Source organism: Octopus bimaculoides, chromosome 7 (genome assembly GCF_001194135.2).
Source record: "Octopus bimaculoides isolate UCB-OBI-ISO-001 chromosome 7, ASM119413v2, whole genome shotgun sequence".
Lineage (NCBI taxonomy): Eukaryota > Metazoa > Mollusca > Cephalopoda > Octopoda > Octopodidae > Octopus > Octopus bimaculoides.
Genome location: NC_068987.1, coordinates 1 through 24,927, shown reverse-complemented (window position 1 = coordinate 24,927; position 24,927 = coordinate 1). Strand labels below are relative to the sequence as shown.

Below are 24,927 nucleotides of genomic sequence, written 5' to 3'. Positions count from 1 at the left end.
AAACTTTACAAATATAAATAAAGTGAAAGTATACAAAAATAAACATCATTTTCCATCTAACTGTTAGTTTTGTTTCATTTTGAATTAAATGTAAATGGGGGTAACCAAAATGTTTTAATGAGCTTTTCATCCGGTCCTGGTTTCGTCAACCAAGGTCTCCGCCTCCTGATTGTGTGTGTGAGTGTAAACTATGTCACATGACCCTAAACTGACCAATAGAAATACAAAACTTCAACTTCCGTTGCAGCTTTCATCACTTTCACTGTTTTCCTTTCGTTCATTGAATTCTTGATCTTCGTTGTTTATAAATAATCGAACAACTTATTAATCGATCTGTATGAAGACGACGGCATTTTATAGTTTCCATTCACCAAATTCCACTTCTCAGGTAAATAACTTCACTTTTATCTCTTATCAGAACCAATACCTTTGTATATTTATTGTTAATTGTTTTTTTTTCGGTAAATAAATATTTTTTTCTGTTTCACTTTGAAAGTCAAAATTTACCAAAGAAGGAGAAATGGTTAATGTTTACATTATTATAATTTCCAAATGATTTGAATGCAAGATTCATTCAAAACATCAAAAACAATTGAAAAAAAAAAAAAAAAAAAAAAGAATTCATCTTCGAAGAGAATTGTAAAAATTTCCCTTATTTTCGTGTTCAGTGTTCAATAGATTTTAATTAATAGATTTTAATTAATGTTTCTTTTTGTTTTCTAATGTATTAGAAAACGTTAAACTGAAACAAAAGCGACGAAATAACTTGCATATATTTCATATGACCCTACTAGAACAAAACTTGTTAAAATTATGTTCCTGTAACTGTTATAATGTGAAATAACCATATTTTAGTCCTGACAAAATTGTCAGAATATTTTTAGGTATCCATCCTATACATTTATTATTTTTATAAAATGAAATACTTTTTATATAGATTAAATATGTTACACGATGTATTGATTGGAGAGCCACAGTTGGAATGGCTTCGAGTTATTTCTTATTGCAACACTTACAACAAAACAGAAACTAAAGTTGTAGTCTGTCATTTTGTCGTGAGGTTTAATTTTAACAACATTTAAAAGGTAAAGTTTGTCCACATAAATGTTTTCTATCTACACTTTATCCTGATGGAATGTAGTAAAATATCGAATCTCTTTTTAAATGCCACTTACATCTTATAATGTCTCTCTATTATTTCAGCGAATCTAATGCAAATGGCATACTTGAAGTACATCATGAGTTTTTATAAAGTTTTAAAGACTAAAAGAAGATGTTACACAGAACAAATATCACGTTGCGTATATATAAATCTATGGTAGAATTATAAAATATTTCCTCTGGATGACATTGGGAAAATTTCTCTACCTTACTGTCTGAAACATATACAAGACAATTTTGTATATGTGGTTATTTACAAGTTTGAAGATTGGATATTGAGAAGAAATTATAGTTGATGGAAATATTGCAGTGCATATATTTGTTTAAAATATTGGGAAAACATATCTGTATATTGTGGTGAGAGAATAAAAATCATGGAAAATAAATTATGTAAAACCCAACCTAAAACAGTTGATTTTCCTAATGGAATACTGAAAGAAATTGGAAAAACATACCACTGTGATATATGCAAAAAGTCATTCACTCAAAAAGGCCACCTAACTACTCATAAACGTATCCATACTGGAGAGAAGCCATATCACTGTGATGTCTGTGGTAAATCATTCTCTCGAAATGGTGATGTAACTATACACAAACGTATTCATACAGGAGAAAAACCATATCACTGTGATATTTGTGATAAATCGTTTTCTCAAAGTGGTAAATTGACTATACACAAACAGATTCATACAGGAGAGAAACCTTTCCACTGTGATGTCTGTGGTAAATCGTTTGCTCAAAGAAATGGCTTGACAGGCCACAAACGAATTCACACGGGAGAGAAGCCATATTGCTGTGATGTCTGTGGTAAATCGTTCTCTCGGAATGACCACTTAACTGTACACAAACTCATTCATACGGGAGAGAAACCTTTCCACTGTGATATCTGTGGTAAATCATTCTCTCGAAATGAGCACTTAACAGATCACAAATACACTCATACAGGAGAGAAACCATATCACTGTGATATTTGTGGAAAATCATTCTATCGAAATTATCATTTAACTAAACACAAGCACATTCATACTGGAGAGAAGTCTTGTCGTTGTGAAATCTGTGGTAAAGCATTCTTTCGAAATGGTGACTTAACTACTCATATACGCATTCATACAGGTGAGAAGCCATACCACTGCGATATCTGTGGTAAGTCATTCTCTGGAAATGGTGACTTAACTATTCACACACGCATTCATACAGGGGACAAACCATATTCTTGTGATGTCTGCAGTAAATCATTCTCTCGAAATCATGACTTGACAACTCACAAACGTGTTCACACAGGAGAAAAGCCATATTGCTGTGATATTTGTGGTAAATCTTTCTCTGAGGGAAGTGTCTTAACTACTCACAAACGCATTCATACAGGAGAAAAGCCATATCACTGTGATATCTGTGATAAATCATTCTCTCAAAGATCTACTTTAACAAGCCACATACAGATTCATACAGGGGAGAAGCCACATCACTGTGATATCTGTGGTAAATCATTTTCCCGAAATGGTGATTTAACTACTCATATACGCATACATACAGGAGATAAACCATATTCTTGTGATATCTGTGGTAAATCATTCTCTCGAAATCATGACTTGACTGCTCACAAACGCATTCACACAGGAGAGAAACCATACTGCTGTGATATATGTGGTAAATCTTTTTCTCAAAGATCTAACTTAACTAACCACATACATATTCACACAGGAGAGAAATCATATCACTGTCATATCTGTTGTATATCATTCTCTCAAAATGGTGATTTAACTAAACACAAACTCATTCATACAAAGAGAAATCCTTATAACTGATTTGTGGTAAATCATTCTCTTAAAAATGTCTTGTGCATGAAAGTAAGCTTATCAATGAGAAAAACCATTCTGTCGGGAATGTTTTCATCATCATCCTAGGTTGAAGTGTTGAATGAAATTTATTGAGACAGATTTTCTAAGGCCCAATGTCCTTCATCACCAATCATCATTTGTTTCAGAGCAAAGCCAGTCTTGTTTGCACTGAATATTGGTAATAAATGATGATGCTTGTTTGACTGACATCATTTACAACTATCACACAATGTCAAGACAAGGCGACAAACACACACTTATATATATATATTGTAATAATGAAGCCAAATAACTTTTGAAACCAAATGACTATTTTGAAAGCATTTAATGTGTTTATATCTGCATAATATATAATAGAAGCTACATCCCTTTGCACAAGAGCTTCCTTTTCGAAGTGTATTAACTGAGGAAGGCCTTGTGTAATGGGAAGTATTTTCTAATATATATTATGCAGATTTGAAACATATCAAATGCCTTCAAAGTATGATTATTTGGTTTGACTTCATTGTTACAATTTCTACACCTTGATGCCAGTTCAAACTAACCTTTCCTGACTCCAATTACATGGATTTGAAATAGTTTGTTATATTAGACTTGCGTTGAAAATTCTGGCACTGTGCATCACTTCTAAGTATAACACACACACACATATCTATATGTAAAGTATTAACAAAGAGATTGGAGTGAGCAACACATTCTATTACACACTACTACAATTGTTTCAGTACCATTTTACTAGAAGATATGCAATAATACATCATATCAGTATTATTCCAGCAATTCTTCAGGTATATCAGGAAGGTTAATACATAAATTTTTATATACAGGAATCCCTCACTTTATAGAAGCAATGCATTCCTGAAAATTTGGCTATAACAAATTTTTCCTCTTGATTTATATATTGAGATTGTGTTCCTACAGATTTTCTTTTAGCAAAATTAAAAAAGAAGAAAACAGAACAAGCAACATTATCACATTTATACATGAAAATTACAATTACTAAACACACATACAATACAGACACAGAGGAATACAAAAACATTTCAAGAGGAATATGTTAAGAAATTAATATAAATCAGTATCATAAGAGTACATTCTTACCACAAAAGATGTTAGCTACTGTGTGAGGGGTGGTGTTAGAACGAGCATTACTAGGTGGATGAGGAACAATATTTACTATCGTAGGGATGAAGAACTTATCCAAAGTTGTTTGTTGTTTATGATTTATCATCTCTTTGTACAGCTCAGTATAGGAACTGAGCTTATTGTCTACTCTTCTTGTAATTTTTATATTACATCCACAATTAGGACCATTAGCAGCAAAAAGCTGCAGATTCTTCTCAAGTGTCAACTCATTAAACAATTTAAATGGCAATGGTGAAACTTTGTCTCATCTGTATTCCCAGTTTGTCTTTTTTCTCACATCAACTCCTCATTAGATAAACTTTCTTTCTGGAACACTAGTAACTCAGTTACATCATCCTCTACGACTTCTTCAAATCCTATGTCCTTTTTAAGTACAAAATATTTTTTTGAATTTGATGTATTGAGGAAATACATGCTTGAGGAAAACTTTTAATGTCATGGATACAATCTGGCCATATTTACTATTCAAAGTTTAGCCATTATTCACTTGTATTCATGTTGAATTTCTTCTAGAAGTCTCTAACTGTAAGTTTATCCTTCCTGTGAATTGCTTTCAGAAGTTGTTTGAAAGTTCTCATAATATGCCTTGAAGTCAGCTGCCACACCTTGATCCATTGGCTGGGGCAAAGAAGTTGTATCTTGGGTAGACATTCTATAATGCATACATAAGAATAAATTTAAATATGAAATAGATGTGGTGCAAGTATAATAAACGTTATTGACTGCACATGCTTAATGCTTATTCCATGTGTGTTTGCTAGTAGGCTGTGAATTGGTGTGGTGGTGATTACTCCCTCAAAGTGATGGTGGCGTCATGCTTGTCTATGACTTTCAGGTGTTTTAATACAGGGTGTTTTGGCGGATTGATCTCCACAATGCCAAATTGCAAACTAACAGCAAGTAAACATAGTGTATACGTTAAATATATGATACGGTTGATAATGTTTATTATGCATCTGCTGATTCTATTTCATATTTCAGCCAATCAGGCATCTCTGCATTCACACACTATCAATAATGTTGCTATTCCCACTGCCTCATGTACAGTTGAATGTATCTAAGAATTGGGTGGGTGTGTGTGTGTGTATATATATATATATATATATATATATATATATATCTGGTCCTCCCATAAGTAATGTCATTTTTTGTAGTAGGCTTTTAAGAAATAAAAAGCAAGTAAGCTACCAATTTAATCAACTATATATTCCCCATCAGAATCAATAACATTTTTTCAATGCTATAAAATGTTTTTTATGCTATTTGTATAGAAATCAGCTGTCTGAGAAGAGAAAAACTCTCGAAGGTCCATTTCAAGTGCCTTTAAGGAATTGTATTCTTTTCCATCATGAAAATTTTGCAAGATTTGGAATAAATGATAATCTGAAGGAGCAAGGGCAGGAGGATATGGAAGATGTAGAAGCCTTTCCCAGCCTAGCTCTTCAATCTTGGTACAGGTTGTGAGATCTGACATAGTCATGATGGAAAAGGACACCTTTTCAGTTGACTAGAAGGACACCTTTTCTCTGTTAGTTTTTTTTTTCATTCATCTCATCAATTTACTTACATTACAACATTACACTTGAGCTGTAATTGTCTAGTTTTGTTGTAAGGTTTCAAAGTGTATTGCATCAAACACTTATCAAAACTTACCGAGTGCCAGTGGCACGTGAAAGACAACATTCAAGCGAGGTCGTTGCCAGTACCGCCTGACTGGCCCTCGTGCAGGTGGCATGTAAAAGCACTCACTACACTCTGGGAGTGGTTGGCATTAGGAAGGGCATCCAGCTGTAGAAACTCTGCCAGATCAGATTGGAGCCTGGTGCAGCCATCTGGCTCTCCAGTCCTCAGTCAAACTGTTCAACCCATGCCAGCATGGAAAGCAGACGTTAAACAATGATGATGATGATGTTGTTTGTTCTGGTTGGACCGATTGATTTTGGCGATACTAAAGAGTATCCACTTTTGATCACCAGTCACTAGGTAGTTCAAAAAATAAAGAGCAGTACAGATATTGACACATTCTCTCTGATTGTTTTCACCCAGTTCTTGTGAAGCCCACTTTTACCAAGCTTAGACACTATTCCAAGTTCTTGAAAGTGACAATGGACAGTTGATGCCATTGAAATAATCTTTTCTGCTAACTCCTCAACAGTTGCATGTGGATTTCTTCCAGTAGCAGCTTTCAACACATCATTATGAAAAGAGACACTGGCCAGTGTGACAGGCATCTTCCAAGCTAAAGTCCTCTTGTTGAAATTTATGGAACCATTGTTGGCACTTGTGAATATTCAAAATACCTTCACCATACACTTTTTGCACGTTTATTACAGTATTTGTTGCATAATTGCCATGACATGTCTAATGTGCTCTTCCATGACCTCCATTTTCATGTACAGTCTGAAAAACGACATTACTTATGAGATGACCATCTATGTATATTTACACTCACACACACGCATACACACATAACATATATAATGGGCTTCTGTCAGTTTTCATTTGCTAGATCAACTCACAAAGTTTTTGGTCAGCCTAGGACAAGTAGAATGCACTTGCCCAAGATACTATGCAGTGGGGCTAAACCCAAAACCCTGTGGTTGGGGTGCAAACTTCATAGCCCTACAGCCACACCTGTACCTAAGAGCCCTAATATGTAACCATAATATAAACGTGTGTAGATAGACAAGCTGTAACAATGTGAGGATAATCTCCCAACATGTCATATTAATCTTAACTACATCTATGGAATACATGTTTAAAGTGCATTTAGCCCATTTGCATAAGATACTATTGGTTTGCCAATTACCATTATGAAATGTAATCTCAAATAACCTCATTAATGTATAAGTAACAAATCATAAGCCAATATTTCCTCATTCCATAATAGGATCGATGTATATATCTGTGTGTTCTGCAAACTTTCTTGTATCTGGGTTTATTTTTATTAGGTGTCCCATCAAGGCAAATTATTCTGTGGCTAGCAAGATATGTTTTTTAATTATTTCTTTATGGTTTGATTGTGATTGTTAATTTGTCTCACTGTAGCCTTAAGTTTAATTTAAATACATTGTAATATAATTTGTGAATCATCACCAATGTTGTGCTTGCTGGCATGTGTTGTACGTCTCTTATATATGATATCGCTACAGTTTCTTGAATCTTTTTTCCTGTTCATCTGTGATGACCAAAGTCTCAAGTTCTGGTCTCGTTACTCCTTTGTAAACATTCTTAACAACCTGAAATGTTAATAAACCTGAATTGTTCTCAAATTATTGTTTTCCTCTTTTTTTTTTATGTTGAATATCTGATGAAAATTTGTGCTGATTCAACCATAAACTTAGGAATTCCTTAACTTGATCTATGTATATTAGGAGTTACTCTAAATTGGTCTTTACTAATTATTTAACTTTGAAGTTCTATAATTTTAAACTAAATTTTAGAGGTTATTAAGTTGTTAATGAAATGAATATAGTAGGATAATGTGGTATTGAATTTTAATGATGATTGATATTCTGCAAACATATGTAATCAGTCAGTTGATTAGTAAGCAAATCAAATGGCCCTGGAGAATGGTTTCCCAGTCACTGATTGCTGTCAAAAGACCTGATACTGTTTTTGAACAAAAACATGTGTGTGTGATACTTTATTTGTAATATCTGAAGCAACTTAGCAACATAAGCAATTTTTATCTTGTGTTGTGTGAAAAAAATTATTCTAAGTATTGATATTTGCACATAAATAACATTCCTCATTCTGCACATCTTTGCTTGTACAGCTGTAAACAAGAAATATTTGGGCTAAAATTTCCTGAATTTGAATATTAAGTAAGGTTAGCTATTTCTCTAAACTTTCATATTCTGTTGTAAGGAGTAAGTGGTTTAAACTATAAAACCATCTTTGTTATTTTACCTCATGTAGTTTGGGAATTCCTTATGAGTTGGATTGATGCCAAACTGGTATTGTCTTTCATTTTTTGTTAGGATGATAGAAAATAATTACCAGTGATCTACTTGGGTGAGTTCATCTCATACCTTAAGAAGATTGACATTGTTGTTAGGATCAAGTAACTCCCCCCACCCCCGTCTTTCAGGGTGTAGCCTAGCACAAGCTACTCAGGAGCACACCTCCACCGTTCCAAACTTCCTTCCTCTTGCGAGGTAAGAAATCCCTTGCCAGATTGGTTTTAAAGCTTTTTTAATTTGGACGGTCGACATGATTTCTATTTTCTTTGTTTTTACAGAGTATGTCCTGTGTGTGATAGTTCTCTCCTTGGTTGCTTTTAAAACTTCTTTGGGAGGGGACACCTATACATCGCACCCTTCCCTACGAAACATGCTCGTACAGTTGTTCAGTTCTGATAATCCAGTTTCGTTCCTGCGACTCCTGGCCACTGCAACACAATTTCTTTTCTTCTGTATTTGTTCCTCCATTATTTTTACAAACTTCAGTTTTTCCTCCTTAGAACACAAGCTCCGAGGGGCTGAGGTTTTCATACTCCATCCTTAACACCAATGCTACCCCCTTTGAAGAAGGGAGAAAGCGTCAACAAACTGCCATAAGACTATAGAACAAAGTGTTTAGAAAACATGAAACCAGCAATAATTATCAACAAATTTCGACTTACATGACCTCAACTGTAGTGCCTAAGTGTTAAGTAAACCATAAATGTAAAAACTTCTTTATTACCGACAAGGGTCAACATAGAGGGGACAATACAAGGTGGGAACAAAAAAAAAAAATGAATGAAATAATGGATGAAAAATTAAATGAAGTAGCTCGGCCCCCATCTCCGAGTGACTTTAACCTGTTTGTACGACTTTAAAACACTGTTAATCGTCATCCTTCTGAAGAATGTGTATATTATAATTATGATGGAGGTCATGATAATCTATCTACTTTAGTAATTGGTTGGTACTAATTTTCTTGACCATTCATAATCATTTATGCTTGACAATTGTTCCAAGTTCGGCACCACACAATTCTATCACCATGGTAATCCGGATTTACTTTTACCATATTTGTCCCATGTTTCCATTTCACCATAATGTTCTCTGGTTGTTCTGTCATATGTGACGTACTTTTTCTCATAGGGCGTGGAGAGGCGGTTTCAAGGCTCCTGTGTGTTTGTCTTTGTGTTGGTGGGGTGTGCAGAGGGTTGGTGTCTGTAGGGGGAGGATGGGGCAAAGTGGGAGTCGGGTGGGTGCAGGATGGGGGTCAACATTCCCAGGGTGTGCTTTTTTCTCCTCTTATGTGTGTATGTGCGTTTGCAAATGGACTCTTCCCGACTGAACTATCTTCGAAAAAGCTTTCTCAAAAAGATAATATTTATTAAGATTTAAATTAGTTCTTACAATGTCCTAAATGTAAGTTAATTTCAAGAGAAATTAATAAGATAAACCTATATAAAGCTCACTCAACATATGGGAGATAACCCAAGGTTTTAGTGGGGAGATAATCCCATCTTTTAATGCGGGTGAAATAACAAAAAAAGTACCCAACTATCATTACTACTACATTATTTACATTTGATGGATATTTGTCCTCATCTTGTTTGTTGCTAACACAACGTTTCGGCTGATATACCCTCCAGCCTTCATCACGTGCCTTCGGAATTAGAACCCAGGTTCGAAATTTCCCCAATACACCTGATGAGGGCTGGAGGGTTTATCAGCCGAAATGTGTTAACAACAAACAAGATGAGGACAAATATCCGTCAAATGTAAATAATATAGATAATTCCTCATCTCTTAAATATAGAACTATCCTTACTACTGCTAAAACTACTCTAACATGCGACTGTCCAGAGAGCAACTCCGTGATACCTTCAGCTCTCCGACCAACACTGTATTCTACGAATAATAGGGCCGGAAGAAATGAGAATGAATATATAGAAAACACAGCTGATAAAGTCATCATGTATCGTTAATAACTGACCCGCTATGGGCAACCAACCAGAACGACTAAACTATCCTAACAAAAACAAAACATCAAGAGAAACATCCCAAACCATCTACCACAATATTTTCAAGAATTTTCAGATGCAGCAAAATTCTTTGTCAGTTTGAAGCGACGAAAGTTTTGACACATAAATATATACGTGAAGTTAAACAGGCATTGTGTGTTTCTGAGTGGCTAACTTGTGTCTTCCACTCTGCAGTCGCTTTACTTTCAGCACATAATCTCTGATCAAACCACTTGCTATGCAAGTTCATCTCCGTAGCTTTTGTTGTAGTGTTTCGAGAAAGAAAGTATCCATTGATAACATTCTCGTTACATACAGGAAAAAAAAAATCTACATTTGTCCTCCGTTTAATTGTTTGCCTTAATTTACTTCCAATATCAAAACAACCAACTTCTAAACAGCAGTTTAACATAGGTGGTTCGTCCCTTTATGCGAAATATTGAAATTTTGGTCACACCCACAAAAAACAAAAGTCCCTAATAAAAAGAATCCAACTTTATCATGTAGGCCAATCAAAGTAACCTCCCTGAATCAATTTAATATTCCTATAAAACATCCTAGTAAGTAAATGGAATTCAATTACATGACTACTACAGAGACAATTAGCTGTGAGACGGAAAAGAAATGAAAGTTTAATCCTAGATACGCATGCGCTGTAAGAGTAGCTTTCACTTCCGTCTTTGGTTCCCAGAAACGAAAATATTGATTAAATGTAAACATGTCTTTTTAAAAATATTTCTTCATTTATTAAATGCCAGACAAAGCTCTAATATTATCTTGCCAAAAATATTTTCTCTACAACCAGACACCGTCATTTGTGAAATATTCCCGTAAGTATTAACAGCCTAAAGTGTCATTTGTAGTGAAACTATTAACCATTCCTGATATTTATTATTATTTTGAGAATATAAAAAAATATCCTTATTTACTGATTGTTTAATAAGAATTTATTATAAAAGTATCAAACATTATACGACATATTATATGTTTTGTCAACTCCATTATATCCATTCTGTCGCCACAAAAGTTTTTAGTGAGGGACATCAAATTGTCTGCGATGAATATTGTTTGGTCAATGCCATTTGTCAGAAACAAACAAACGGGAATCTTCCCGTTTGTTTAAATTGTTTTTTGACTTTAAAATGTCAAATGATATCCCAGTTTTCCACACGCGGTGTTAAAATCAACACCAATGTTGTAAATAAAGTTAAAATGTAATTTAAAAAACAATCAGTAATACCCAGAAAGCACCGAAAGCTATTAGATTTACAAAAAATTCACTTTCAGTATTTTTGTATTTGGTTTGCAAGATTTTTAGTGTGAACTCGTATGTTAGAACATATTTTTGTATCTCAGGACGGTCATTACGTCAATAATATACGCGTTGGTTCTATTTCACTTCTTTTATTATTAGTCAACTACTTAAATAATCGATTGTTTGATTAATCATTCAGTCAATCAATCAGCTATATTCGTCAAAGTCCTTTTGGCATCATTTGTGACCTCATCAATGATGTACCCAATTTGCATCAGATCTGTTTGTTTCCTAGTTTACAGGCTCTGTATGTGTATGGATGTAAATAAGAATGTCAGATGTAATAGAATATATACAAAAAAAAAACAAAAACATTGCAGAATTTATTTACATCTCTTTATGTACTTGGTTCAAATCTTGCTGAAGACAACTGTTTTTTTTTTTTTTCCTTTCACTAATTTAAAAAAAGGCGTGGCTATGTTGTTTGGAAACTTGTTTTCTAACCATGTGGTCTTAGGACAGCACCTTAGGCAAGTGTCTTCTGTTGTCACCAACCATAGCCTTATGAGCGAATTTGGTAGATGAAAATTAAAAGCCTGTATGTTAAATGATGATACCATCATTTAACGTCCGTGTTCCATGGTAGCATGAGTTGAACAGTTTGACTGGATCAGAGGACTGCACTGTGTTCCCAGCTGCATACCCTTCCTAATGCTAACCAGTTTACAATGTGTATTGAGTGCTTTTTCATGTCACTAGTATTATTGAGGTTACCATGCAGTTCACAAGTCTACAAAACCCAAGGAGAAGAGTGCATCCTTATTTTAGATGGGCTTTGAGGGGATGAGGTTGGGGTAGAGCAGGTTCTTGTAGTGGAGCTACACGGTGACTCATATTTAAGGGGAAGAAAGATGATGAATCAGAAGTATTTTATATAACCCTAATCCTAATTTTATATAAACCTGCAAAATATTCACAAAACTGTTGCTCAGAATTTCACATTCTCATTCATCACAATTCTGAGAAATGGGAACTCGAAACTCTCCCGACCAAATGGTTTTGATTTCAGTCCCATTACATGACACCTTGGGCAAGTCTCTTTGATTATAGTCTGAGGCTGTATTTGGTTGACAAAAACTGAAAGAAGTCCATCTTTTATATATCTTCATCATCATTTAAGATCTATTTCCCATGCTGGTATGAGTTGGATAGTTGACAAGAGCTAGCAAAGCTAGGAACCCTAACAGGCTCCATTGTCTGTTTTGGCATGGTTTCTACAACTTGATGTCCTTCCTAATGCCAACCACTTTACAAAGTGAGGACTGGGTGCTTTTTATGTGACACTGGCACTAACAAGATCACCAAATACCTCGAGACACAAAATCCCTTCAATTGGGAGTGGGGATTAGTTTTGAGAGGGTGTAACTTTGTGCCAGTTGAAAAATTAAATGTATGGAGGAACAGATAAGTGTTTTTTTATGGTTTAGATACATGGATACCCCTATTGGAAAAGAAAGAAGATTGAGTTAGAGAATAAGATGAGGAGAATGATAGTGAGGGAGATGATAGCAAAGATATGTCAGGAGATGCCCTTCAGGGACATTGAGGGTGGTGAGGATAGGTGAGGTGATACCAATGTTTGGTCTGAGTGAATGGGCAGGATTAAGGTGACTGTAGCAAATGATGGAGAGAAATATATGGTGGAGGTTGCAGTAGATATGTGCGGGGCATTGGTACATGTGTGTGTGTTACTGTCATTCATGCAGTGTCTTCCAAGACATGTTTGGTCATGGGAAAATATAACTTTACTTGTAAAATGGGTGAGGGTTGGTGACAGGAAGGGCATCTGGTTGTAAAAAAAAAACCCCCACATCAACTAGTTCTGTCTGAGTCATGCAGAGCATGGAAAAGTAGATGTGAAATGATGATGATGTATATGTGTTTGTGTATAACGATGTCTTGACATCATGTGGTGGTTGTAAACAAGTTCCACTGTCAAGCAGATGATGTTCATTTGCTCCTGTTTTCCATGAAGAGCATATCTATTTATGGGAAATGTTACCTTGTTTTGGAAACAGGTAAGAGTTGGTGACAAGGACATCCAGCCATAGAAAAACTACCTTTGACAAATTCCATGTAACCTATGTAAGCATGGAAAACTGGATGCTAAAACTTTGATGATGTTACACAGTCTGAAAATATATCAACTTCACATAAGGTTGTATGATTCGGTAAATGTTTATTTTCCCATCATCATTTAACAGCCATTTTCCATTCCGATATAGATTGGATGGTTTGACAGCATGCCTCAAGCTGCCCAGCTTGGCTGAACTTTGACATGGCTTCTACAGCTAGACACCCTAACCCTAATGCCAACCACTTTTCAGCATGTGCTGGGAGCCTCTTCATGTCACTGGCTCTAGTGGCTGTGAGTAGTTGCGAGGGGATAAAGATGACGGTGATGCAATGTCAGAGCTGACTCCCAGGCTATAGAAAGGTGAGTGTAAAAGAGGATACAGACAGTGGGTCAGGAAATGGTAGAAAGTAGTGGGTATTTTCCTAAGTGTGTGAGGGAAGAGTAACAGATGGTTGGAGATGGGGCTGGAGGAGATATGAATGATGGGAAACATCTATATGGAGAGAGAGAGAGAGAGAGAGCGTATGGTGAGCGATAGAGGTGGCTTAAGAGGGGGTAGATCAGAAGGTTGAGGGGCAGAGTGTGATGTAGAATGTATGCAGCAGTTATTATTGTCCATATATGAAATATTTTAATGAGTGTGACGTAGGAGAGAGATAACTGTGGAAAGGTAACGAGTAAAATATAGATAGGGAAGGGAGGAAGGAACAGTATGGGGAGGGAGGGGTAAGATGTGGAGTGATAAAGATATACAGAAAGAGGAAGGGATAATATGCAAAATGGTGGAAGGCTGGTTGTTAGAGGAAGGAGATGTGAGGAATGGTTGACAGGGCAAAATCAGTTACAATCAGAATGCTTTTATTTAAGATATCATTTTTGCTGGGTTGGACAGGTCTTCTCAAGCACAGTGAATTGCCATTCATATCGGTCCTTTGTTATCTCCTCTGCATCTTCTGCTCAGCCTTTACTACCTCATCCCATGTCTTCCACATTAAGCAACCAGCATTTCTTTATACAGCTGCTCTCATTCATACACATCACATGACCAAACCAGTGCAGTTGTCTATCTTGCACACAACAACTCATTCCTTTTATGTCTTATTTTTGAGAGATCAAAACCATGTCACTTTGTCATCTATGTACATCCAGCAGAATGTACTAGCTTCAGTCCTCTCTAGTCTTTGCATGTCCTCTAGATTCATGGCCCACATCACACTACAATGTAGCTTTGCTGTTAGTACCAAAGCATCATACAGTCTGCCTTTGTTCAGAGAGAGACCTTTTGTAACTAACAAAGTAATACCTCCTTATTCTAGCAACTATATTTTCAGAATGTCATCTATTATTATTTCTAAGAGAAACTATATTCCCTGTCTCCTTATTCCTTATGGCTCCTATGCTTCTTCCACATACAAACACTACTTTCTCAGTTAACTTTTCTGTGATTCCACTGCATCACTTTTGCATCCATAGCTTGCACCAGGTACATTATACTGAATTCCTGCCTTAGTCTCTCCTACATATCAGGCAGGGCCATTTACGTGAGCAGTGAATGGGAGTCTATTTTTCTGCTTTTACTAGAACTTTTGTCTTTGCTTAGTTAACTTTAAGGCTCTTCAATTCCAGGTTTGCTTCCATACCAAGAATTTCTTTTCAAATTCTACTCTAGATTCTGCTTTGAGAATGAGGTCGTTGACATATAATAGTTTCCAAAGGCAGCAAGTTATAAATTCCACTATTATGATCTGGAGGACAATAAGAAGGGACTAAGAAGGGACTAAGGGACTAGTACGCACCTACCCGTACCCTAACTTTATTGTAGTACTCATGCCCAACTGTCACTTTACTGACTGCATCCCTATACGTGGTTTGTACAACCCTCACAAACCATTCATCAACTCCTAGCTTCCTCAGAAATCACCATATCACAGAGCAAAGGAACCCTGTTAAAGACATTCTGCAGGTCAGTGAATGTCAGGTACAATGGCTTACTTTTAGCTAGATACTTCTGTTGACAGTTCATCACCATAGAAATATAGAGAAATGTCCATTGTTATATTTACATTTTATGTTATCCTCTACATCTTATATTGTTTCTCTCTGTTATTTCAGAATATCAGATGGTATTGGCTAAAAAGAAAATGTTTACATCAGATGCATCATCAATATTTATCATCTTTTAAAGACTTAAGGAAAATGTTATACAGAAATTATATAACCCTGTTTGTATAAATCTGATAGAATTACTGTCTGGAATCTGTTTAAGGTGACCTTTTCATTCTCATTCAACATGGACAAATTTACAAAAGAGATTGCAGCATCTTCAGATATTGACAAAGAGCACAGTTGATGAAAATATAACAGTAAAAATATTTCTTATGAGTTAAATATAAAAAAAGAAGACAAGAAATATTTATATATATATACACATATATATATATTGTGGTGAGAGAAAAAAACTTATTGAAAATGAATTATGTGAGCAGTAGGTTAAATGTAATTAATGATGAGATAGTGAAAGAGATAAGAAAAACATCACATCACTGTGATATCTGTAAGAAGTCATTCGCTAAAAAAGGCAACCTAAACACTCACAAACGTATTCATACAGGTGAAAAACCATACTATTGCGATATCTGTGGTAAATCATTCTCTGAAAAAAGCAACTTATCAAAACACAGATACATTCATACAGGAGAGAAGCCATATCACTGTGAAGTCTGTGATAAATCATTCTCTCAAAGAGGTCATTTAACTAGTCATAGACATACTCATACAGGAGAAAAACCATATCACTGTGATATCTGTGGTAAATCCTTCTCTGTAGGGAGTAACTTAACTAAACACCAACGCATTCATACAGGAGAGAAGCCATATCATTGTGATATCTGTGGCAAATCTTTCTCTGCAACAAGTAACCTAAATGTACATAGACATATTCATACAGGAGAAAAACCTTATCACTGTGATATCTGTGGTAAATCATTTTCTGCAGCAAGTAACTTAACTATACATAAGTACATTCATACAGGAGAGAAACCACATCAGTGTGATAACTGTGAGAAAACATTCTCTGCAACAAGTAACTTAACTATGCATAGACATATTCATACAGGAGGGAAACCATACCACTGTGATATGTGTGATATATCCTTCTCTCATGGAAGTGCTCTAACGATACATCACAGATATGTTCATAAAGGAAAGAAGCCATATTTCTGTGAGATCTGTGGTAAATCATTCTTTGCTAGAAGTAAATTAACTATACACAGACATATTCATACAGGAGAGAAACCATACCAGTGTGATATCTGTGGTATATCATTCTCTCAAAGAAGTCACTTAACTACACACAAACATATTCATACAGGAGATAAACCATATCATTGTGATATCTGTGGCAAATCATTTTCTCAAACAAGTCATTTAATTATCCACAAACGTATTCATACAGGAGAGAAGCCATATCACTGTGATATCTGTGGTAATTCGTTCTCTCAAAATAGTGATGTAACTAAGCACAAACGCATCCATATAGGAGAGAAACCATTTCACTGTGATATTTGTGGTATACCATTTTCTCACAATAGGTACTTAACTAAACACAAACGCCTTCATTTAACTGAGAAATCATATTACAATGATAAATCGTTCCCTGTAAATAGTAAGTTGACTGATCACAAACACATTCATAGAGGAGAAAGGCAATATCACTGTGATATCTGTGGGAAATCGTTCTCTGTAACAAGTCACTTAATTACTCACAAACGTATTCATACAGGAGAGAAGCCATATCACTGTGATATCTGTGGTAGATCCTTCTCTCATGCTGGTAACTTAAAAAGACACAAGTATACTCATACAGCATAAAAGGCTGATGACTGCGATAAATCATTCTTCCGAACAATTACCTACCTACATATGAATATCTTAATACAGAATACTGTTGCCATCATTGTTTTAACATTCACTTTTCCTTGCTTGCACAGGTCAGACAGATAATTGAGGCAAATTTTCTGTGGCCTACTCTCTCTCTTTCTCTCTCTTTCTCTTTCTCTCTCTCTCTCTCTCTCTCTCTCTCTCTCACACACACACATAGCCCAACTAATTAGGGAGAGAGTCAGATTAGATGAGATGCAGTTTGGGTTTGTGCCAGGGAAAAGCATCACTGATGCTATATTTCTGGTAACACAGCTGCAAGAGAAATATCTAGCCAAAGATAAACCTCTGTACCTGGCTTTTGTTGATATGGAGAAAGCCTTTGACAGGGTACCTCAATCCCTTATCTAGTGGTGAATAAGGAAACTAGGGATAGATGAAGGGTTAGTGAGAGAGCTGTGCAAGCCATGTACAGGGATGCTGTCAGTAAGGTGAGGGTTGGCAACGAGTACTGTGAAGAATTCCCGAGTAGGGCTCCACAAAGGATCAGTCCTCAGCCCCCTCTTATTCATCATAGTCCTCCAGGCAATAACAGAGGAATTCAAGACAAGATGCCCCTGGGAGCTCCTCTATGCTGATGACCTTGCTCTAATTGCTGAGTCACTATCAGAACTAGAGGAAAAGTTTCAGGTGTGGAAGCAAGGATTAGAATCGAAGGACCTTAGAGTCAACCTAGCTAAAACCAAAGTCCTAATTAGTAGGAAGGCAGACAAACCACAAATCCCTTCAGGTAGGTGGCCCTGCTTGATCTGTAGAAAAGGCGTAGGTAGAAACTCTATAAGATGCACCCAGTGTAAGCTATGGACACATAAGAGGTGGAGCAATATCAAAGGAAGGCTAACTGGGAAGATAGTTTTTGTATGTGGCAAATGCTCGAGCAATAAACACTGAAAATGTGCAGAAAATAACTTCTGCCACATTCCAGGGAGAAAATCTAGACGTAGTTGATAGCTTCCGTTACCTAGGTAACCAAGTCAGTAGTGGGGGAGGGTGCGCTGAAAGTTTAGCTGCTAGAATAAGAATAGCCTGGGCAAAGTTCAGAGAGCTCTTACCTCTGCTGGTGACAAAGGGCCTCTCGCTCAGAGTAAAAGGTAGACTGTATGACGCATGTGTACGAAACAGCCATGCTACATGGCAGTGAAACATGGGCCTTGACTGCTGAGGACGTGCGTAAGTTTGCAAGGAATGAAACCAGTATGCTCCGCTGGATGTGTAATGTCAGTGTGCATACTTGACAGAGTGTAAGTACCCTGAGAGAAAAGCTGAACCTAAGAAGCTTCAGATATGGTGTGCAAGAGAGACAACTGCGCTGGTATGGTCATGTGTTGCAAATGGTTGAGGACAGCTGTGTGAAAAAGTGTCACACCCTAGCAGTTGAGGGAAACTGTGGAAGAGGTAGATCCAGGAAAACCTGGGATGAAGTGGTGAAGTATGACCTTCGAATATTGGGCCTCACCGAGGCAATGACTAGTGACTGAGACCTTTGGAGATATGCTGTGCTTGAGAAAACCCAACAAGCCAAATGAAATCATAATTGTGGCTGTTGTCAGTGTCACATAACTGGCATGTAAAAAGCACTTTTCTAGTGTTGGGTCTCACAGGCAATGTGGCTGATACCAGTATCACACAACTAGCACTCATGCTGGTGGCATGTAAAAAGCACCTTTCAAGTGCTGGGCCTCACAGAAGCAATAACAAATGTCTGAAATCTTTGGCAAAATGCTGTGCTTGAGAAACCAAGTGAAATCGTAGTTGTGGCAGATATTAGTGTCACGTGACTTGCACCTGTGCCGGTGGCACATAAAAGGCACCCATTACACTCTTGAAGTGGTTGGTGTTAGGAAGGGCATCCAGCTGTAGAAACCATGTCAAATCAGACTGGAGTCTGGTGCAGCCCCCTCAGCTTACCAGTCCTGGTTAAAACTGTCCACCCCATGCCATCATGGATAATGGATGCTAAATGATGATGATGATGATGGGTGGTATAATTTGTTTGTTGTTACTCTATTGTAAAAGCAGAATGGTTTCAACTTGAATTGATTTAATATTTGAAACTTCTGAAGAGAACACAGACGAGGTGGGCAGAGTCATTTACTCCATTGAAAGCACAACCTGTGAGTCATCATTGTCACCATTGTCATCATTGTCTGCCTGTTTTGCATTCATGAAAACCGGATTAAGCATTGTCATCAACATGTGTATGTCATATATCATATTTTAATACTTTTTTTTTTCTTTCATCTCATCTCAACTGTTGTAAGACCTGTAATCTTGAATTATGGCCTCATAACTCTTTATGAATATTCTTGACATGGAATTTACCTAAATTTGGTTTAGTCTGGAATTATTATTCCATCATTTTTTATGTAGACCATTTAACCAAAACTTGTGGTGACACAATGATGTATTATTGAATTCACAAACTTGATCTGCAAATCAAATTTTCACATTGATCTCAGTTAGAAATCTATAATTATCACTGTATAATTTATTGACATTATATGATATTAAGTAGTAGATATTGGATGCTATCATACAATGAGTGAGATAAAGAACAATAGGATAACTTTGTGCATTAAACACTTATGAAGTTGATCATCTTATGAACATGTAATGTGCCCAGTTAGGTGCTAGTTGTCAGGGCAGGAACAGGTGTTGGGAAACACATTTTCCCCAATCATTGATGCTGTTAAAACGTGATTACTAAACCCTATACATGTGATATTTTGTTATTTGTGAACTCAAAGGGCCTTTTAAGGTTCACTTAACAAAGACCAAATTTCTAGTAAGAAAGAAAACAGACAGTGTATAGGAACAGTGTAAGCAGGACATGCTGTGGACAGACGAGCTGCAGTGGAATTGCAGGAAGAATAACAGAGAAAGTAATGTTTGTTTGTGGGAAATGTACAGTTGACATAGGATTTCCTAAAAGGCTGTGGAAGCTGCCTCGAGGTAATAGAATCTTACTATTCTCAATGGAGGAAGATGTTCTGAAAGTAGAATTGTTGAAACAAGAAAAGTATGAGGAAAGGTCAGAGCTATTATCTCTGTTAGAACATGGATATTAAATAATGACCATTAGACCACTTCTGTTGAAGTTAACTACAGATTACTTGGAATCATGTTGTTTTGATTGGTCACCAGGTTTAATATCACCACCCTACATTGAAATTTCAAGTGTCATTCTGTTTGCTTCATAAATAGCACTTCCTTCATAGTTTCATAATATATGGCAAAATATCACCTAATGAAATGGAGAGTGGTTATGTAATATTGATATGTAATGAGCTTGTTATTTTTTTTAATAAACTATGCTTTTGAAATGTAGTGCTGCTTTCAACTATCTATTTGTTTTGTTTTTTTTCACACATACAAATATATGTATATATATTTCCCCAGACACATCAGTATATATATATATATATATATATAATATCATCATCATCATCAATATTTAACATGCATGTTCCATGGTCTGGCTGGTTTGGGTAGAATCAACTGAGTCTAAGGACTTCATTGTTTGCTTTGGCATCATTTCCGTGGCTGCATGTCTTTTCTAATGCCAAACACTTTACAGCATGTACTGGGAGCTGTTCTCATTCCACTGGCACTTGTGAGGTCCCCATGCAGCTCACAAGACTATGAACCCAAGGGGAAGGGGGTTAAACTATGAAAAGGAAGGGAAGGTCCAAGCAGGTTCTTGTAGAAGATCTACATGGCCATTCTCATTTAGTAGGAGAGAGAGAGAGAGAGAGAAAATGATCAGGAGCTGCAACAAGTAGATAATGTTGATGTGGTGCCCAGGTGGCCCATAAATACAAGGTGAGTGGGTGATCTGCAAGATTTTATAGGAAGGAGTTGAAGGGTTGCGGAAGCTGACTGCCAAAAGGGGAAGGGTTCAAGGGTGGATGAACAATGAGCCATGAAATACAGAACAGGGATGTAGAAGAGAATGGATGGGGAGCTGGAGAAATAGTAATGATGATACAGTTGACAGAAAGAACAAGAGAGGGAGATGACATGGTTGGGTAGACTGCTGAGACTGGGGTAGAGAAAGGCAGGGGTGTGGGGTGACTGGAGAGGACACTACACTGCTTTCAGAACTCAGTTTCATTGATGAAGACAGCTGTTTTTGAGAACTTCATGTCGATAAAGACCCAAGTTGTTTGTCATTTCCATCAGGCTGAGGGTGCCAAGGTCAGCATTCACTGCTTTTCCCCATGTCTTCTTGGGCCTCTCTCTTCCACAAGTTGCAGCCACATTAAGCATTTGGCTTTTCTTTATACAGCTGTCCTCATCCACACACATGTTCATACCAGCACAGTCTTCTTTTTTTGCACACTACATCTAATTCCTCTTTTGCCCAATTTTACATTCTGCATCTTTGTACTATGCTTTTCATGCATGCTCACATTGCACATCCAACAGAGTATGCTCACTTCATTTCTTTTCACTCTTCTCAACTCCTCTGCATTCAAGACCCATATCTCACTAGCATGCAGCATTGCATCTCTAACCCTAGCATCATACAATCTGTTACTCTTCATCCTTAGGAAAAATATTTTTATTGTTGATAGTAATAGTAGCTCCCAGAACTTTCTCCTTCCTCTTACTCTAACAACTATACTTTCAGTGCAATGACCTTCTTTGCTAATTACATGTAGGCAACAAAAGCTTTCAACTTCTAAGTGAGCCATCTGAGCCTGTAAGAGATTCACTTTCTGCTGAACTCATACATACTGCTCCAGTGCATTTATCACATATGAAGCTTAATTCTCAGATAGTCTGCCAGTGATGCTTCTACATCTCTTGTGTCTATAGTTTACATCAATACAGCATATGGAATTTGAGTTACTCCTTTTCTGCATTTCAAGCAAGATCATTTCCCTGGTTTCAGTGTTTGCCCTTCAGAACAGCTTGACAACCAGTGTTAGTTTGTTTATGTCCCTGTAGCTTGGCAAAAGAGACCAGTAGAATAAGTAGTGGGATTAATTTGTTTGACTAAATCTGGCAATCTTTTGGTATTGGTAGGTGACATCATTCACCCACACAACACACCCTCATGACATAGATCAAGAGACTAGGCTGAATGACAACATCTACTAATACCGGTAGCTACCCTAAATCCGTCTTTGCAGTACCCCAGTATGGCCATTGTCACATGACTGATGTAAGTGAAGGAAAGAAGGTAGGTACATAGGAAGGATTTTTCTTTGAGTTTTATTTAAGTTCTTGAGAGAATTCAAGCTGGTCACTAACAAAACAACAAGACTTTTTGAGTTAAAAAAGTTCCAAGTGTTTGTAAATATTTAGGTGAGTTGGTGTGTTAGTTGAACTGTCAGTACATACACCCAAGTGTATACATCTATTTACATAAAAATCTCAGATGGAGAATTTTGGGAATGTCTTTCAAATCCTCATTGTGCTACTAATAGATTGGATTTAAAGAATCCACGTCAGTTTTCTTTTGCTCTTTCTCTGTATTTCTAGGTTTCTGTGCATATCTGTTGGTACCCTAACCTGATGCACACCTGGTGATGGGTAGAAATGAGAATTCATAGAACTCAGAGTACAAGAGCTGTCAGTTTTGTATTCACCATAAATGTTCTCTGTTTCTTGGACTTCTGTCCAGTCACATCTACTGGGCAGCTGACCCCCACAACAGTGCATAACTTCCACTTCCTGTTCCACAAAACAATATCTGGTCTGTTATGTTTGCACTGACTTGATGCTTTTGTAGTATTCCTTGTTTTGAAAGGTGCAAATACCTGCTGGTTTTCACGTACCTTTCACTGTAGACATCAGGACAGTACGTCCTATGAATAGTATTGTAAATAATTTTTGCAACTATATCATACCTCAGGGGAAGATGGTATCCCCAACTTTATGGCCAGTTTGCAAATGTTTGGACCCCGACTTTATGGCCAGTGTGCAAATGATTGGACCCTGTCTTTATGACCAGTGTTCAATTTTTGGTCCCCGTTTTTATGGCCAGTGTTCAATTATTCGTCCCCGACTTTATGGCCAGAGTTGAATTTCTGGTCCCCGACTTTATGGCCAGTGTGCGAATTTTGTTCCCTGACTTTATGGCCAGTGTACAATGTTTGGTCCCCGTCTTTATGGCCGGTGTGCAATTTTTCGTCCTCGAATTTATGGCTAGTGTTCAATTTTTCGTCCCCGACTTTATGACCAGTGCTCAATTTTTCGTCCCCGTCTTTATGGCTAGTGTGCAATATTTGGTCCCCGACTTTATGGCCAGTGTGCGATTTTTCGTCCCCCATTTTTTGGCCAGTGTCGAATTATAGCTCCCCAACTTTATGGCCAGTGTTCAATATTTGGTCCCCGTCTTTATGGCCAGTGTGCAATGATTCGTCCCCAACCTTATGGCCACTGTGCGATTTTTGGTCCCCGACTTTATAGCCATTGTTCAATTTTACGTCCCTGTCTTTATGGCCAATGTGCGATTTATGGTCCACGACTTTATGGACAGTTTTCAATATTTGTTCCCCGACTTTATGGCCAGTGTGCGACTTGTGGTCCCCGTCTTTATGGCCCATGTCCAATTATTCGACCCCGACTTTATGGCCAGTGTTCAATATTTGGTCCCCGACTTTATGGCCAGTGTGCGATTTGTGGTCCCCGTCTTTATGGCCACTGTGCAATTATTCGTCCCCGACTTTATGGCCAGTGTGGATTTCTGGTCCCCGATTTTATGGCCAGTGTGGATTTCTGGTCCCCGATTTTATGGCCAGTGTGCGGATTTTGTTCCCTGACTTTATGGCCAGTGTTCAATGTTTGGTCCCCGTCTTTATGGCCACTGTGCGATTTTTCGTCCCCGAATTTATGGCCAGTGTGCGATTTTTAGTCTCCCGTCTTTATGGCCAGTGTGCAATATTTGGTCCCCGACTTTATGGCCACTGTGCGAATTTTGTTCCCCGACTTTATGGCCAGTGTTCAATTTTCGGTCCCCGTCTTTATGGCCAGTGTTCAATATTCGGTCCCCGTCTTTATGGCCAGTGTGCAATTATTCGTCCCCGACTTTATGGCCAGTGTTGAATTTCTGGTCCCCGACTTTCTGGCCAGTGTGCGAATTTTGTTCCCCGACTTTATGGCCAGTGTTCAATTTTCGGTCCCTGTCTTTATGGCCACTGTGCGATTTGTGGTCCCCGTCTTTATGGCCAGTGTGCGATTTTTAGTCCCCCGTCTTTATGGCCAGTGTGCAATATTTGGTCCCCGACTTTATGGCCAATGTTCGATTTTTGGTCCCCCATTTCATGGCCAGTGTTCAATTATAGGTCCCCGACTTTATGGCCAGTGTTCAATATTTGGTCCCCGACTTTATTGCCAGTGTGCACCGTCTTTATGGACACTGTGCGATCTTTGGTCCCCGAATTTATGGCCAGTGTTCAAATTTTGGTCCCTGACTTCATGGCCAGTGTACAATTTTTGACCCCCGACTTTATGACCAGTATTCAATTTTTGGTCC

The 24,927-nt window shown here is 37.2% G+C and overlaps 2 protein-coding genes across 2 annotated transcripts; both read left to right on the top strand.

The window, feature by feature from the left end:
- The first annotated feature begins 18 nt into the window (after positions 1-18).
- LOC106872250 (zinc finger protein 271) lies at positions 19-7,417 on the top strand. The gene is made up of 2 exons (XM_014919170.2): positions 19-388; positions 1,204-7,417. Exon 2 carries the CDS (start codon positions 1,536-1,538, stop codon positions 2,964-2,966), a length of 1,431 nt encoding a protein of 476 aa, XP_014774656.1. The 5' UTR covers positions 19-388; positions 1,204-1,535; the 3' UTR covers positions 2,967-7,417.
- Positions 7,418-9,910: 2,493 nt separating this feature from the next.
- On the top strand, positions 9,911-20,784 carry LOC106872236 (zinc finger protein 665). The gene is made up of 2 exons (XM_052969146.1): positions 9,911-10,940; positions 15,615-20,784. The coding sequence occupies exon 2, from the start codon at positions 15,972-15,974 to the stop codon at positions 17,370-17,372; it is 1,401 nt and encodes a 466-aa protein (XP_052825106.1). The 5' UTR covers positions 9,911-10,940; positions 15,615-15,971; the 3' UTR covers positions 17,373-20,784.
- The last annotated feature ends 4,143 nt before the right edge of the window (positions 20,785-24,927 follow it).

Bases quoted from the DNA above. Each gene is read 5' to 3' on its own strand.
- LOC106872250 (XM_014919170.2), top strand. From the start codon at position 1,536: ATGGAAAATAAATTATGTAAAACCCAACCTAAAACAGTTGATTTTCCT.
- LOC106872236 (XM_052969146.1), top strand. From the start codon at position 15,972: ATGAATTATGTGAGCAGTAGGTTAAATGTAATTAATGATGAGATAGTG.